A 15,593-nucleotide genomic window follows, 5' to 3' on the forward strand; every position below is an offset into this window, starting at 1 on the left:
GTAAGGGTTAAGTAAACGTTAATGGTCTTATCAATAATAATTCATTTGCAACACATTAGCTTTGAAGTACCGCAATCGATTACGGACAATTGCAACATATATAATGTATATCTATGTTTATGCTCTTATACACTACATTTTTATACTCTCGCAACAAAGTTGCCAAAGAGAGTATTATAGTTTTGTTCACATAACGGTTGTTTGTAAGTCCTAAAACTAAAAGAGTCAGATATAGGGTTATATATACCAAAGTGATCAGGTTGACGAGTAGAGTCGAAATCCGGCTGTCTGTCTGTCCGTCCGCCCGTGCAAGCTGTAACTTGAGTAAAAATTGAGATATCATGATGACTTGGTACACGTATTCCTTGGCTCCATAAGAAGGTTAAGTTCGAAGATGGGCAAAATCGGCCAACTGCCACGCCCACAAAATGGCGGAAACCGAAAACCTATATAGTGTCACAACTAAGCCATAAATAAAGATATTAAAGTGAAATTTGGCACAAAGGATCGCATTAGGGAGGGGCATATTTGGACGCAATTTTTTTGGAAAAGTGGGCGTGGCCCCGCCCCCTACTAAGTTTTTTGTACATATCTCGGAAACTACTATAGCTATGTCAACCAAACTCTACAGAGTCGTTTTCTTCAGGCATTTCCATATACAGTTCAAAAATGGAAGAAATCGGATAATAACCACGCCCACCTCCCATACAAATGTTATGTTGAAAATCACTAAAAGTGCGTTAACCGACTAACAAAAAACGTCAGAAACACTAAATTTTACGGAAGAAATTGCAGAAGGAAGCTTCACCCAGGCTTTTTTAAAAATTGAAATGAACCATATCTCAGGAACTACTCAACCGATTTCAATGAAATTCGGTATATAATATTTTCTTAACACCCTGATGACATGTACGAAATATGGATGAAATCGGTTTACAACCACCAATGATGATAGCGGAATAAAACTTTACAAAAATACGGTATTTGAAAAATATGTAAATGACGTATAATGAAATCTCGATTATCACTTTATCATGCGAGAGTATAAAATGTTCGGTGACACTCGAACTTAGCTCTTCCTTACTTGTTCCTTGTTAAATATAGCATAAAGAATTCATACCACACTGTGTTCATTTATTTTATTTCTAAAAAACAGTCTAAGTACAAATAATTATATTAAATACAAAAACCTACATGAAAAATATATTAATTATTTAATTAAATGCAAAATTAAATTTTAAATTTATTCAAGATTTATTTGCATTTTCACTCTTTGCTCGGTTCCATAAGCTTCTTCGGCATTGGCGACGCTGTGCTGTTGCCATTTTCGTGAATTACTCGTATCAAGCTTTTGGCATCACTCACCGCGACGCTATGCAACTTGACTGGGCGTGGCGTTGTGGCCCAGGCGCTGAAGTCGAAATGCTCTATTTCGCTACAATTTACGTAGCCGTTAGCACTATCCTTACTTTGTTTCATGACGTATTTCCGCACCTGTTCCACAGCATCCGCATTCTGGCAAATGATCTTCGATAAAGTGACATTATAGATCTGACGTAATTGCGCTAAAAATAACGGACTAGTAAGTCTAATGTTGAAGAAAGGAATTTTGAAATGAAGTTTATAATACAAAGAAGAAAACGCTGGATACTTTATAATGCCTATAGATAAATGATCAACGTGGCGAGCGGAGACAATTTAGCCATTTCCGTCTGTCTAGTCTCTTTAGTTTTCAAATACCGATATGAATTTTTATACTTGCCCTTTTCTACTGAAGAAGCTGCTCAGTTTTCGGGGCCACCGATGTCAGACCACTTTGGGATTTATGTTGGCTGTTTTAACGGCTGATCCAAGTAGAGGTACTTTTTTTAATAGCCTTTTTTGACAGATGGCGTGTGTTTCGCGCGCTTCGCTCAGTTATAGTCACCATTATCGGCAACCCAACACCCATCTTGAGACGCAACATTCATTGTTAAATAATATTCGACCGAATACACCACGTCCAGTACAGCAGTGAAGAAAATATAGCAGCCGTAACTGAGATTGTACGTGAAGACAGTGGAGAGTCAATTCGGCGCCGTTCGCAGCAACTCGGACTAACGTTTGGAACGACTTACGTCGAGATCTTTAATTGAAAGCATACAAAATTCGGCTTGTGCAAGAACAGAAACCGCTCAACCTTCCCAAGCAACATCGCTTTGATCTATGGGCTCTTGAAAAAGTTCCAAGAAGGTCCGACGTTTTCGAGCGAAATTCAGCGTTCAGCGATGAGGCCCATTTCTGTCTCATGGGTATGTAAACAAGCAAAGTTGTCGCATTTGGGACAAAGAGCACCTGAAGAGATTCAAAATCTGACAACGGTTTAGTGTAGTTTGTGGGCCGGTAGAAAAAACGGTCCATATTTCTTCAAAAATGATGTCGATGAGAACGTAACCGCCTATGCGACTGTTATCATGATCTCGACGACATTTCAACTAAACGGCGCGATTTCCCACACATCGCATTAATCAATGGATTTGTGGGTGACCAGATATTTTTTTTAGAATTCTTTCTGAATTCTTTCTATAGTCTATTCGGACAATCCCGCTTCGATTAATGTCTTGGAGCAAACCATCACGCCTGTCATTCACCAGTTACCAGTCGAAATCTCAAATAAGTCAACGAAAACTGTACTCAACGGTTGGACCATCTGAGACGTAGCAGCGACAAACAATTGGAAGAGATAATCTGCAAAAGAATGTTCTTGCGAATGATAATAAACACTCCCCATTAAATTCGAAGTTACTGTGAGGTAGGGAACCTCGAAAAAGATCACCCTTATTTTCGGAAGGTATTAGGGATTTTGATCTAACGGTAGTCATAAGAGTCACGAAGCATTACTTCCGAAGCGTAACAGTACGCTACATAAGCTTTCATATAAGTATGAAAAAGACTAGCCCTGAAAAATTTTTGATCAGAATTTCAAAGATCTATTACCACTTCAAATAACGATAGTCTATGCAGATCTCTAAACACGGATAATGCGTACGTGAGTAACAATGATTATGGGAAACGTACCTTTCGTAAAGCGTTGCGGTCCCATCTTTCTTTCGTACCAATGAGAGTCACCCCGCTTTAGACGCATAAATTGGTCTGATACCAAACACGTGAGCAATGGTCCAAATATAGCGTCATCCAATGGAGGCTCGCTCAATGCGCCCGTGTAAACATCGACATCGTGCGGTGAGCTAAAAATTAGTAGTTAAATTTTACCATTTATTTTATTTTGGTATTTTCGCTTGCATACCTGTAGATTTTCCTTATGGACTGCAGCGTATTTGCATCAATGGCGTTTGCCATTTCTTCCCACGTATCTGTAGATGGTAGATTACAATGTTTTCGAAATACTGGATACGCTGGTAGACCATGATCACGACCACGCTGTATGTTCAGTGAAACAAGATCGAGTCCGCAAAGTGGTTTCATATCTTCTTCAGGGCGTCCTTCAAATATCTTTTGTGTCACCTCGTAGGAAAAGAAACGATTAACACGCAGCACAGCCGTATTGCTGGCGGTTAAGAGCGCACGATCGATGCCATGCTCCGACCAGAGAGAAAAGGGATTAAAGAGCATTGTATGCAGTTCGATAGATTCCGGCACGCTGTTGTCACTTGTGGCGTTGAGTACTCCCTACAAGGCATACATACTTATCTAGAAAAAAACAAGCAGAGCTCGTAGTAAAACTCACCGGCAGCAATGTATGCGCAAATCTGAAAGCTGCGCCCGCAAAGCAATTCGCTATGCTGGGATCCACATTTTTGTCGTAGGTGTCGGGCGCGTCCAAATCATCTGTACTTGGCAACAAACCCTTTTTCTTAGCCAACTTTTCACCAACTAGAATCGGCAGGAACTCATTGTATGTAATATGTGCCATTTTGGCGCTCAAAATCTTTCGCGATTCCTGAAAGACTGTCTCATCATCCCAATGGGGATTGACTGACTGCAAGCCACGTGCCAAAAAGTTATGATGACGCGCCCAAAGCAGATGCATCGATGTCAGCAACAAATTTTCATTGGCACGATCATCGCCTGATTCGAAGCAATATTTTCCGGCCGCTGCCATTTCCACTCGATTACAACCGTCTTCTAAATTGGTAGATAACGGCAACAATTGCCGTCCATTGCCAGTAATATACATACGCATTGTACCGTTCAACATGGTACGCAAATGCCGTTGCCGTTGCTCCGTACAGCCATACACCACAGAACCATCAATAAAAGCGGTGCCTTGGTTGAGTTGTTGTCGTGGACCGAAATGTCCGGTCGGTGCAGGAGCAGAACGTACAAAATTCAAACAAGTCACATTGTAACGCTGGTAATACGGATCATCCGGCAGTATCGGCACTGGGTAACACTCCGGATGCATCTCCGATATAGTTAAGGCGCAACAATCGATCGATTCACCTTCCGGCAAAGAGGACAGTGAAGTTGCTGTTATGTCGTGATCGAGGAACTGACCGAAAACAGCCAACATAACAGTAAAATTGGCATCAGTATCATAAGCAGCACGATGTATATCCAAAGAAACTTTACGCGCCGGTGGCAATTGAGTACCATCACTAGCATGACTGACACGCGGCATAGAAATACCGTCCGCATAATCGGGCGCCACCATGCGTCTATAAGGGATCATGGCAGCACCGTACAAACGCGGATGTGCCTTGTTGTTGCACACGCCACTAGCCGGACGATAACGCGCATTGAAATCGCATGTAAAGTTCATTGTCGGATCGGGCAGCTCAATTGTCGGCCCATTGCCAATGTTATGGCGCCCCTTCGGCTTCGTATAGTTCAACAGTGCTGCAATATGCGTAGTCGCATGATTTTCCACATAACCGCGTCGTGCCAATTTGCGTGCCTCCGGACCGTTGCTAAGCGCCCGATAATGCCGGTAGGCGGGACTGTGTACGGGCGTCAATTGTTGGCTTTCCTCTAAAATTTCGCGGTCACCTAACGCCTTTATGCCGGCACCCACTGCCTCTCCGCTTTGCGTGCGGTTTATGTGTGCTCGTTTTAATGCCCACTCAGTGTTGGATTCGTCGGCCAACGGTGTCGTTGCGGCTTCTAGTGCGGCGCTTGCTTTCGCACTGCTATTCGCCGGATTTGTTTCATTTATGGCAGCCGCCGCAAGCAGTATCGGAGTCGGCGGTTCCTCCGGCTCTTCAACAAGCACAAATGCGGCAATTAAAGCGGCGAGAACAATGAGTCTATAAGAATATATGGAAAACGAAATGATATTAAGTGCATAAATAAGAAGCCCTACAATAGAGCATAATATTTAAGCGGCAACATACGGTCAGTTACCTAAAAGGCTCCCTGTAAATTAGATCGATCGGAATAATAATCTCCTAATTCATATACGTGGATGACTTTAATATTTTTTTGTATTCAGTCATTTTTTAGATCTCGGCTTTAAGTCGAATTTACAGGAGAGACATATTTTTCAGAGTTTAAATCGAAAATATCTTCGAAGCGATATTAAAGACTCAAGCTCTACTAGCCAATACAAATTTGCACAGACGTTTAATTTGCAGTTCGTTGAATGTCTGATGGTATGCGCTCCCAAGTGTCAACGCCTTGACCTCCCAAACGTAGGACAGTCAAGTAGGAAGTGTTGAGTTTGATGGCGTCTGGTAAGTCTTACAGCATGGAAGCCAATAGGGCATCGGCCTGTTAAAACACCCACAACTAGGGGGAAGCTAGCCTTACTTACAAGTAGATCGACCTTGGGCCAAAGGGGATATGGGAGCACCGATCCGTTCACATTCTTTTGTTAGCGGCCCTGTGTTGCCTTTCCTTGATAGCTCATCAACTTTACAATTACACAGAGGAGGAGAAAGTTACATTGTATGTAGATTACACCACATTTCTATTAGTAAGACCGTCGTCATATCAATAGTACCAAAAGAGGCTTACTACCTACAATCAGTTACAGTTACAGTTTAATGGAATGGCCTGGAACCACCCCAAAACCGGTTTCGGCTGAAGCTCGATAAATTGATAACAGAAAGGCGTTAACTAAACACAATTCGTCTCTTGATTACCGAACAGAGCACTACAAGTAACGCATTGAGTGCAGTTTCAAATTCCAACACTCACACAACAGTGATGCCGAGACAGCATTGAAATTGTTGCATTTTCCGATTACGGCGCAACCGTGGTGACACACCGCCTGGGAAAACGTATGCCGGACCCAAGGGCGGTGACATTCCAGTGGTTAACGGTGTGGTTTCTTCCGCCATATCGATACATCAATATTACAGCAGCTTTCTTACAAAAACAAAATAAATTTTGAAACAAATTATATTTAAACTTTTTCCGTTTTCACAATTATTTCAAGAAAACAAGTAAACCGATAGAAAACTTGATCGAACCATTCACTGTATTAGTGGCTAGCTGTCTAATTACTGCAAGCTGTTCGCACTTTCGATTGCTGAGGACCTCAACGCAACACTGCACTTGCCACAGTCGGGGCAACTTAACTACTAAGCCGAAGTTGGGTTTAAAGTGGCAATTGCCTTTGCATCGGCACTTGTAAGGCTTCAAAACAACAAAGTGCTTACAGACGGAGAGGCGTACAAAAAGAGGCACTCATAAGTATGCATATATGTTCATAACCCTATAGATGCATATGTGTATACCCTGCAGGTAAATGCTCTAGCTTGTTGTCTTCCGAACTATCGATATCTCTGAGATAGAAGGAGGGAGAAATAGTCACGAGTCAGTGAGGAGAAATGAAAGTAAAGGGAATTAGAGAATCCATAACTTAAAGGCGGTATAAATAATTGAGTGATCATCAGTAGAATTTTATGATAAAACATATGAGTGTAGGTAAGTTAAGCAGAATTTTCCACTCGCGACTTGTCTTCCATGTCGCTTTGACAGTCATAACTTCGAAGTCGTAGATAATTTCGTTTATCTTGGAATCAGCATTAACAATATTATTATTAACAAAAATGTAAGTCTCGAAATCCAACGCAGAATAACTCTTGTCAACAGGTGCTACTTCGGACTGAGTAGGTAATTGAGAAGTAAATCCAAATTCTATAAGTCATCATCCCCGTCTTGCTATATAGTGCAGACGCATGGACGATGACAACAGCTGATGAGTCGGCGTAACGAGTTTTCGAGTGAAAGGTTCTGCGGAAGATTTATGGTCCTTCGCAGTCGATAGAACGATAAGCTGTACGAGATATACGACGACATTGATATAGTTCAGCGAATTAAAAGACAGCGGCTACGCTGGCTAGGTCTTGTCGTTCGAATGGATGAAAACACTCCAGCTCCGAGAATATTCGCCGCGGTACCAACCTTGAGAAGCAGAGGAAGAGGAAGAAGTGCACTCCGCTGGAAAGACTAGGTGGAGAAGGAACTGATTACACTTAGAATCTCCAAGTAGAATTGAGGGAGTTCAATACATCACTATATACGTTATTGAGATCATAGAAGGCAGTCACAATATCGATGTGGTGGACGGGGTCTGGTGGGGCACAGAAACTACAGACAGAAAATGTCTAAAAAGAAGTATTGTCCTGAAAACCTCTTACACAATGAGACCGTCATAGTTTTTGACTCCTCGAACGACGTCTTCGTCCATATAATGTAACATATAACAGATTAGTATCCTATCGGCAGACATTTTTGATTACCCACAAAGAGAGGCTGATGATTTTCTAGGAGTCACATCACCATCAAGATCTAGAGCTTGAGTTGTCTCCAAATCTCACATTACGCTTGACCAATTACAGTCTGCCTACTCAGTAGGTTTCACTTTCATCGATATAAGCTAAAGATATGAAACCTATTCAGTATGCAAAGAGGTCCCATATGATACTAAGATGGTTAACAAGCTTACTCAAATCAACCCTTTTTTAATTTGGTCGGACGCTTTCCCGGATCTACTGTTTTATGTCTTTGTTGGCAACGCCGCTGTCTACCCATAAGTAGTTTGAAATCTTGGTTCAAAACGTGTCGAAGGAGAAGGCATTTTTTGCCACTTTTTTAATTAATACTTTATAACAATTTTCCTACAGGTCATGTACCAAACGCCGAGGTGCCAAAACTGTGCAGTTTATTATTTCTACCGACGTTCGTTGTAATATATATTTAAGGCGTGAACATAGATTGGGCCTTTGCTCTTTCATTGATGCGCGCTGATTATTTGAAATCGGGCTTATCTTAACGTCATACTAGAAAAATATAAATATGATTTCTTATTTTCCAAAGCTTTGCGCTAAAAATTTACCAGATTGGACAATCAGCTAGAAATGTGTGTGTTCATCGAGTCATATATACATATTCATATATAGTAAAAAGTATTTATTTAGATTTCAATACAGCGTACTTTAATAAAACCTGTTTTCGAACTTCTCACCTGAATTGTTTTACACCGTTTGCAATATAATCCAAAGTCTGGCATTTACAAAACGAGTTATAGAACTTATATAGAGATGTTCCTTCACTATTCCAAGCCGGTACCTAAATCCAAAATGACGACATATGATACAAGTATAATACAGCATACCTTCGACTCTTCTAGGCAAGAGTTTTGTATTCAAACTCTAAAAAAGAATCTGCATAACTTCAGAGACAATACGTTACTTTCGACTACAAAATCGAGCTTTGGCTCGAGTATATTTCTTTATATCTCTATTATGGAATACAAGAGATTAAGGTTACCGAATTCATTAACTTTGGAGACGTCGCAACAGTAGTACCTGAGTGATTAAAATACCAGCTAATAAAAGAATCCCTCACCTCGCCCTTCTTCTTCTGCTTTATTGGCGTAGACATCGCTCACCCTCTGCTTTCTTTTTGGCATTTGGCGCCAATTCGATATACCAAGTGCAGCCAGGTCCTTTCCACCTGATCTCCCCAACGGAGTGGACTTCTTCCTCTTCCTCTGCTTATCAAGGTTGGTGCCGCGTCAAACACTCTCAGAACTGGAGTGTTTTCATCCATTAGAACGACATGACATAGCCAGCGTAGCCACTGTCTCTTAATTCGCTGAACTATGTCAATGGCGTCGTATATCTCGTACAGGTTATCGTTCCATCAACTGCGGTATTTGCCACAGAACCTTTCTCTCAAAATCTCGTAACGCCGATTCATCAGACGTTTGCATCGTGCATGTTTCTGCACTATATAGCAGGACGAAGTTGAAAAGTGGCTTGTAGAATTTGGTCCCTGTTGTTTGTTGATGGTGGGCTTCAATCTTTCACTTATCACATAGGCTTATTCCACGGTTGTTAGATTGTGGGATCTCCCTTTTTGTGATCAGTTCTTCGCCGCCGTATTTGGATAGCTCGGCCGGCAATCCATCGGCCCCCCAGCTTTGTCATTCTTCAGACGAGTAATTGCTATTCGAACTTCTTGAAGGTCAAGCATTGGAACGCCTGCTCTATTATTATCTATTGGGGAATCGGGTTCCCAATCTCTTGATCTAATGCTTTCACTGCCATTCAGCAGACTAGAGAATTGTTTCCTCCATAATTTTAGTATGCTCTGGGCTTCGGTCACTAAATCTCTTCTGGGGGTTTTACAAGAGGTCTTGAAACCTTCTATAAGTCAACGCGTCTTTTCGTAGAATCTTCGAGCGTTACCTATATCGGCCAGCTTGTCATATTCACGTCAGATTAAAATTTCAAAGATAATCATCCAACCAATTGAGGTTCCATGCACATGAGAAGCAGCACTTCGCACCCCAATTCATATTCACTTACCGCAAGCCTCTACTCTTTTAGCACAACCCCGTTGTTGTAGAGGCTCAAAATATTCCAAAATAATTGTACAATGATGTTGATAATATTTTGCCGGATAAAAATAGGGGTTCGTTCCAGCAATGACATATTTACATCTATGTTAGATTTAGATTACCGGTACAAGAACAACAGATCGGTTTACGGAACCGGCTCGAAAAGAAATAAAATATAGACACAATCACTAGGAAACAAAGCAGATGTCGAAAATGCCAACCCGCTCTAACCTGGAGTTGAAATTTGGAAATGAAAATATCTAAGTTTCATAAAAGTTGGGGAAGCTAATGGCCCTTTACGCCACCGCGGATCTGTGGGTTTTAATATGTATATAATAGCGACATTTATTAGAGACCGTTCCAACGACAGGCGGGTTTACGAAATCGGATCGTACCCGGATTTTTATCCGACTGTCCGACTAACGACCAAGGACTGTCAACCCGACAGTATTCCTCCAAGTTATTTCAGGAATGATTTCTGCCGCTACAACAACCACATTTACTAGAGTAGTAGAGGGACGCAATTACCAAGTCTCTGAAGCATGTAATTATAAATAAGTACAAGAACAATGAAGTTCAGGCAGTTCGAAGGATTTTTACGATTCTTATAAAAACATTTATTCACCAATACAAAAAAGACATTTAAGTTATTTCATAAACACTAAACGCTAACACACTGTTCACAACTCCATGCTTGTCTCAATTGGCTTTTTAAATGCATCGGCTATATATTCATAAGTTAATTTGAAAAGATATTGAAACGATGTGTTGTGCACCAAATCGCCTAGTTCAGGACTATTCAGGAAATCCTCCATCGGTGGCAGAAAAGTCTCGCAATCGCCATCTGTGGCAGAGCAAAAACGAACGAAATATAATAAGCACTTACTTACTCATCATGGAAGAAGCAACAAACTCACCCATTAAATGGCAAACTTCGACTAATTTGAAGAAAATTAAATTCTGCAGATAGTCCACAGCATTGTTCGCATCGTAAGCGGTCCAGTTATCACGCAAAATCGCCGCCGACCATATTTTATGCCGCACATCATACGGCTCGTCTATGTAGTTGAGTAGCTCCAGAGCTTTACGAAATTCGAATTCATTTACATTTTCGTTTTCTTCAGATATAAAAAGCTAACGAATAATAATAGAAAGTGAAAAATAGTTGGGTTAAAATAAACAGAATTTTCATTAAAAAACTTAATATAAATATTATTACATTTATGATCTCTTCCACTTTGAGCACTTTGGGATTCTCCACATCGTAACCGAAATTCTGCATTAAAGCTTCACTTAGTTGCTCCTGATAATCAATTATGTTCAATTCGGCATTAATACTCTCCAATTGTATGCCTAAGTCCGAGTCCGCTGAAGCGAAGGCAGCTAATTTAGCCAGCGATAGCATGGACTGGGGAAAAAAAACCATTTGTAAGCAAATATATTTGATAGTTAGCAAAGGATTTTACCGACAGCGGGCACTTACCTTCTTTCTTTGTACGAATTCTGTTTCGTTTTGCGCCAGTTGCAGCAAAATCTTCGCGGCGCGCTCAAAATCGCCATTGAACACCAATTGTATCCAGGCTAATGTGGGATGATCGCGCATAAATTGTGAGAGCGCCGCCTGATTGCCCTTGAAACGTTCGAACACTTCACCTTGACGATTTTGCCGCAAATGCCAATTGATTGCAAACTGCGAAAAGTCATATTCTTCGAACCTTTTTATATAACCATCGAGGCGATCTTGATTTTTCGTTTCATCACAAATGATTACCAAACTTTGGAAGTCCAGATATTTTTCGGCTAACTTTGCGGCATATTCATACTGTTCGTCATCAACTGCAAATATAATGGTGCATTCATAACAATACAGTACAAGGACATATTACAATAATAAGTGTACATGTACAGTTACTTACTCAAAATGGAGATTAATTCTCTGCGTTGTGATTCGAACTGTTGCAACAACACATTATACTTCTCCGAATCGTGCACACTTTCCAGATAATGCTTGCGGCCATCCAATATAGCTTCGATCATCTCGTATATTTGCCTGTACAAACGTTGCTTCAGCTCTGGTTCGTTGGTGCAATGCGCGCCGTAACGCACCGAAATGTCGACAAGATGCGATAAGGTGTCCCGCATGCCCACACTACCCGACATGGCGGTCCACGGTAAGTATTCGTGCACATTCGCTTTTTCCTGTGGCAGCGTGTACAGTGAGCCGTTATGCTCACGACTACTCTTGATCTCGGCTATAATATGCAAGATGATGGTATTTATGTCACTTATGAGCATCGCCAATGTGGTGGTCTGTTGTTGGGACTCAATGCGATTATCAGCTATGTCCGAAAATGCTTGGAAAATTTCTTGAAACTTGCATATGCGCACATAGAATATATCTTGCGCGGTCAAATTGCCATAAGGATTTTCTTGCCAAGTCGAAACGACACGATTTATGGCCTCGTCGATAATCTTGCTATATCTAAGGTAAGAGAGTGGTGTGAATATATGTATATGTACATACACATATTTAAATATATAATAAGTATTTTTTTTTTATAATAACTATATTTTCAAATACTAACTTGCTTTGTATGCTCCTTAAAGCGATAGCGGCAACGAGCTTCTCACTAATGTCAGCTAAAATATAGGAAGTAGGTTTCAATACGCTGCCACCACCACTCGGCACAGCATCAAGCTGCAAGAAGCATTATTTCTATATAAGTATTTATTATATTTGACAATATACAAGTGGTGCTTACCTTCTCCCATATACCGGGGCTGTGCAGAAATTCCACAAAATGCCGCAGCGCTAGACTTTTCTCCTTAAGTTGCGTAAGAATTTGCAAAGACGATGAGCTACCCAGCGCATGTTTGTTGCTATGTCCAGCTTCTGTCCATAATTGCTCCCAGCGCGGATCGGCTGCTGGCAAATCTTCGGCCAAATCTTCAGCAATCGTTATAACGATTCTATTTAGCGGCATAAAAGTAAAAATTAAAAATACAGATAAATTGTTTCTAACCAAAAAATTGTTATTGTATAAAATTGTATAGTAGCAATAATTGTAAACTTTATGCCAATTATTTAAATTTCAAAACAACCAATGCATTTAGGCCACAACTAATTGGTACAATTTAGCCACATTCGTTGCCATTTACCTGTCCAATTGGTTGGCATTGGCTGCTGCCGTGCTTGATGTCTGATTTTCCGACATGTTACGCAATAAATCATTCAATATTGTATTACACATATTATTGTTGTGCTTGAGGCGATAGATAAATGCTGCCTTCAACTGACTAACTTCGTCCTTAAACTCATTATACATGGCATCGGGATCCAAATCAAACATATATAAATTGCTCTCATTAATCTGGCTATTATACAATGCACTTTGATCGACACCCAACGTTGACAAATTGTTTATATCGCCGGCTGTATTGACGCTCGGTCCCAATGTAAAGGAGGAATTCATAAATTCTATGGTGTCAAAATCGCCAGGTGTTACACACACTAAACCATGAGTGCGGCTAAAGAATAGCGGCAGTTGTCCGCAGATTGCTGCATTTAATATACGATCATCTTGTAAATGAAATTCAATCTTCTCAGCCTCCATTTCAGCTATGGCCGGATTGGATAAGTTTAAGGGATAAATATTCTTATCCGTATAGAAAAAGAGGTGAGTATTTGTCACGATAAAATGTAAATTGTGACACTCCTTTTCGGTGCCAAGATTATAAAATTGAGCCAGTTTGAGTGGTATGAAACTGTGTAGCTTCATTGCCTCAGCTTCCGATGTAATAATCGCTAAAAATTGTAAAGAAAATGCTCTTAATAATAAATGACATTGCAAAAAATAATTAATACGCGGAAAAATACATACCAACGCCGTAGTGAATTTGTGGAGCATGTGCAGTGTTCACCGCACCACCGAGCACATAAATTTTACCATTATTAATATGCATATCCAGAAGATGTAAGTTTATATCGAGATTATCTGGAAAAACAAACACTGATTAAATGTATTAAGTGAAAAGTTGTGTAGAGTACGCACCACGCACGTTCCAGAATTTGTGTTGGAATTCATCGCGTATTTTGCGAATAATCTCGCTATCTTCATACAACAGCAGCTCGACGGCGCCGCCATTTGCTAAGCGCCAGCGCTGAAACCAACGATCTGCCAGCACGGTAACAAACACTTCTCCACTCGCACCGCCGTCGCAAGCAATACCTACAAATTTCTTTTGGCGAAAAAATAATAATTTTATTGATGTACATCATCAGATATCCATTTCTTCTTACATTCTCTTTGTCACTGCCACTGTTCATACCCATTATAATTGAGAATTTCTTGCTTATGCCACCTAGGAATCCAGCGGGTTGACGTATGGTTTTATGTTGTAGCACATGCCTACCATTGACCAATTGCAATTGCAACAACACTAAATTGCAAGTAGTGGTTACTAACAAATAACCTAGTTGGTGTGGCATATTGAGCATTTGATCAAATTCCTGACCATCCAAAATTCCGCTCACATCAACAGATGAGCTGTCATGTGCAATTGATGGCCAGTAACGTACATCGCCGGTGGGAGAAACTGCTACGCACGATGCCATTTGTTGTCCTTCGCCCATAAAAACACTAACCAAACTAGCCTTATGACCAATATCGCAGTGTGGTAAAGTTAATTCGCGACATTGGGCCATAGCAGTTCCTCGACGTTGTTGTGCGCGTACCAATTCCTTATGGGTGCGTGGCGATGTGCTATCACCAGTGCGTTTAGTATCCTTATATTGCCAAATAAGTAAACGGCGACCATGCACAATCTGTTGATAATTTTTTTATTAGGTTTGAATTTTCATATGAATATATACTTATGTTAATCACTTACCCAAGCCCAACCATTCGTGGCACAGCGTACTGAAACATTTTGATTTTTTTCATTAAAGGTAAGAGCCTCATTAACCAAAACGGGTAGTTGAAAACCAAAACTCTCAACCATATTGAACTCGGAACGAATTCCAATAATTGACGGATTTGAACGAGCCGACAGGCTGAAACGGCTGTGTATTGGATAAAACTAGAAATAGAAACTGAATTTAACACATTTTGAAAATTAAAACATACCCTTGACTGATGCCGGTCTTTTTTATTAGTGGTGATGCTGGTCTACTCGTGGTAGCCTGAGGTCGTATTCGACCCGCCACAGAGTTGCGCGGCATTGAAGTGTAAAGCTGTTGCAGAGATCTATCCATGTTTTAAGCCAATTTATTAAATACACGGCATGAAATTAAAATAAATTCACTACTTTTATAAATCAACGAAAGCTTCCCGCCAGCAAAAAATAACCATATGTACATAGCAGTCAAGTTAAATTGAAGAGTTGCCAACTTCGTAATGTTTACGCTATAAATTTTAATTATAATTATAATATTATTATAATAATATATTATTAATTCTTAATAAAATTTTTAAGATACAATTTTAAATAAAATCTTTCTTATATACAAGTATTTGTAATACTGGCGAATATAAATTGAGTTCTAATATTCACTAATTTTGAATAAAAATTTTTGACATAAAGATTTATATGTAAATATCCAATTGCAAATTTAAATACTACCAGAGCACACTTTATTCTATAAATTATAGAGCCACAGAGCATGCACTTTAGTATCATTAGGCTGAAAATATCGTGCGTATATCTGCCATTATATATTTTTTTTTAATTTAAAATCGTTTATAAATGCACCAAAATTTTTGAAAAGAATTTGTGTAAGCATCTGGCAAGAATGTGAGGA

The 15,593-nt window shown here is 40.1% G+C and overlaps 2 protein-coding genes across 2 annotated transcripts; both read right to left on the reverse strand.

The window, feature by feature from the left end:
• Positions 1-1,113: 1,113 nt before the first annotated feature.
• LOC126766624 (chorion peroxidase) lies at positions 1,114-6,418 on the reverse strand. The gene is made up of 5 exons (XM_050484373.1): positions 6,139-6,418; positions 3,728-5,246; positions 3,287-3,669; positions 3,058-3,227; positions 1,114-1,565 (listed from the first exon to the last, which is right to left on the reverse strand). Exons 1-5 carry the CDS (start codon positions 6,279-6,281, stop codon positions 1,267-1,269), a joined length of 2,514 nt encoding a protein of 837 aa, XP_050340330.1. The 5' UTR covers positions 6,282-6,418; the 3' UTR covers positions 1,114-1,266.
• Positions 6,419-10,396: 3,978 nt separating this feature from the next.
• Positions 10,397-15,147, reverse strand: LOC126766503 (nuclear pore complex protein Nup133). Its single transcript, XM_050484271.1, has 13 exons — positions 14,920-15,147; positions 14,684-14,855; positions 14,094-14,618; positions 13,846-14,032; positions 13,675-13,788; positions 12,953-13,598; positions 12,556-12,763; positions 12,379-12,491; positions 11,710-12,275; positions 11,277-11,629; positions 11,013-11,201; positions 10,711-10,927; positions 10,397-10,637 (listed from the first exon to the last, which is right to left on the reverse strand). Exons 1-13 carry the CDS (start codon positions 15,045-15,047, stop codon positions 10,474-10,476), a joined length of 3,582 nt encoding a protein of 1,193 aa, XP_050340228.1. The 5' UTR covers positions 15,048-15,147; the 3' UTR covers positions 10,397-10,473.
• Between the last annotated feature and the right edge of the window lie 446 nt (positions 15,148-15,593).

This window comes from Bactrocera neohumeralis, chromosome 2 (assembly GCF_024586455.1).
Source record: "Bactrocera neohumeralis isolate Rockhampton chromosome 2, APGP_CSIRO_Bneo_wtdbg2-racon-allhic-juicebox.fasta_v2, whole genome shotgun sequence".
Classification (NCBI taxonomy): Eukaryota; Metazoa; Arthropoda; class Insecta; order Diptera; family Tephritidae; genus Bactrocera; species Bactrocera neohumeralis.

Coding starts and splice junctions, on each gene's coding strand:
- LOC126766503 (XM_050484271.1), bottom strand. CDS start 15,047: ATGGATAGATCTCTGCAACAGCTTTACACTTCAATGCCGCGCAACTCT. Junction 13,789..13,845: donor CAAATTCTGGAACGTGCGTG/GTGCGTACTCTA, acceptor TTGTTTTTCCAG/ATAATCTCGATATAAACTTA. Junction 12,276..12,378: donor TTAAGGAGCATACAAAGCAA/GTTAGTATTTGA, acceptor CTCTTACCTTAG/ATATAGCAAGATTATCGACG.
- LOC126766624 (XM_050484373.1), bottom strand. CDS start 6,281: ATGGCGGAAGAAACCACACCGTTAACCACTGGAATGTCACCGCCCTTG. Junction 3,228..3,286: donor TCCATAAGGAAAATCTACAG/GTATGCAAGCGA, acceptor ACTAATTTTTAG/CTCACCGCACGATGTCGATG. Junction 1,566..3,057: donor ACCGCAACGCTTTACGAAAG/GTACGTTTCCCA, acceptor CGTTATTTTTAG/CGCAATTACGTCAGATCTAT.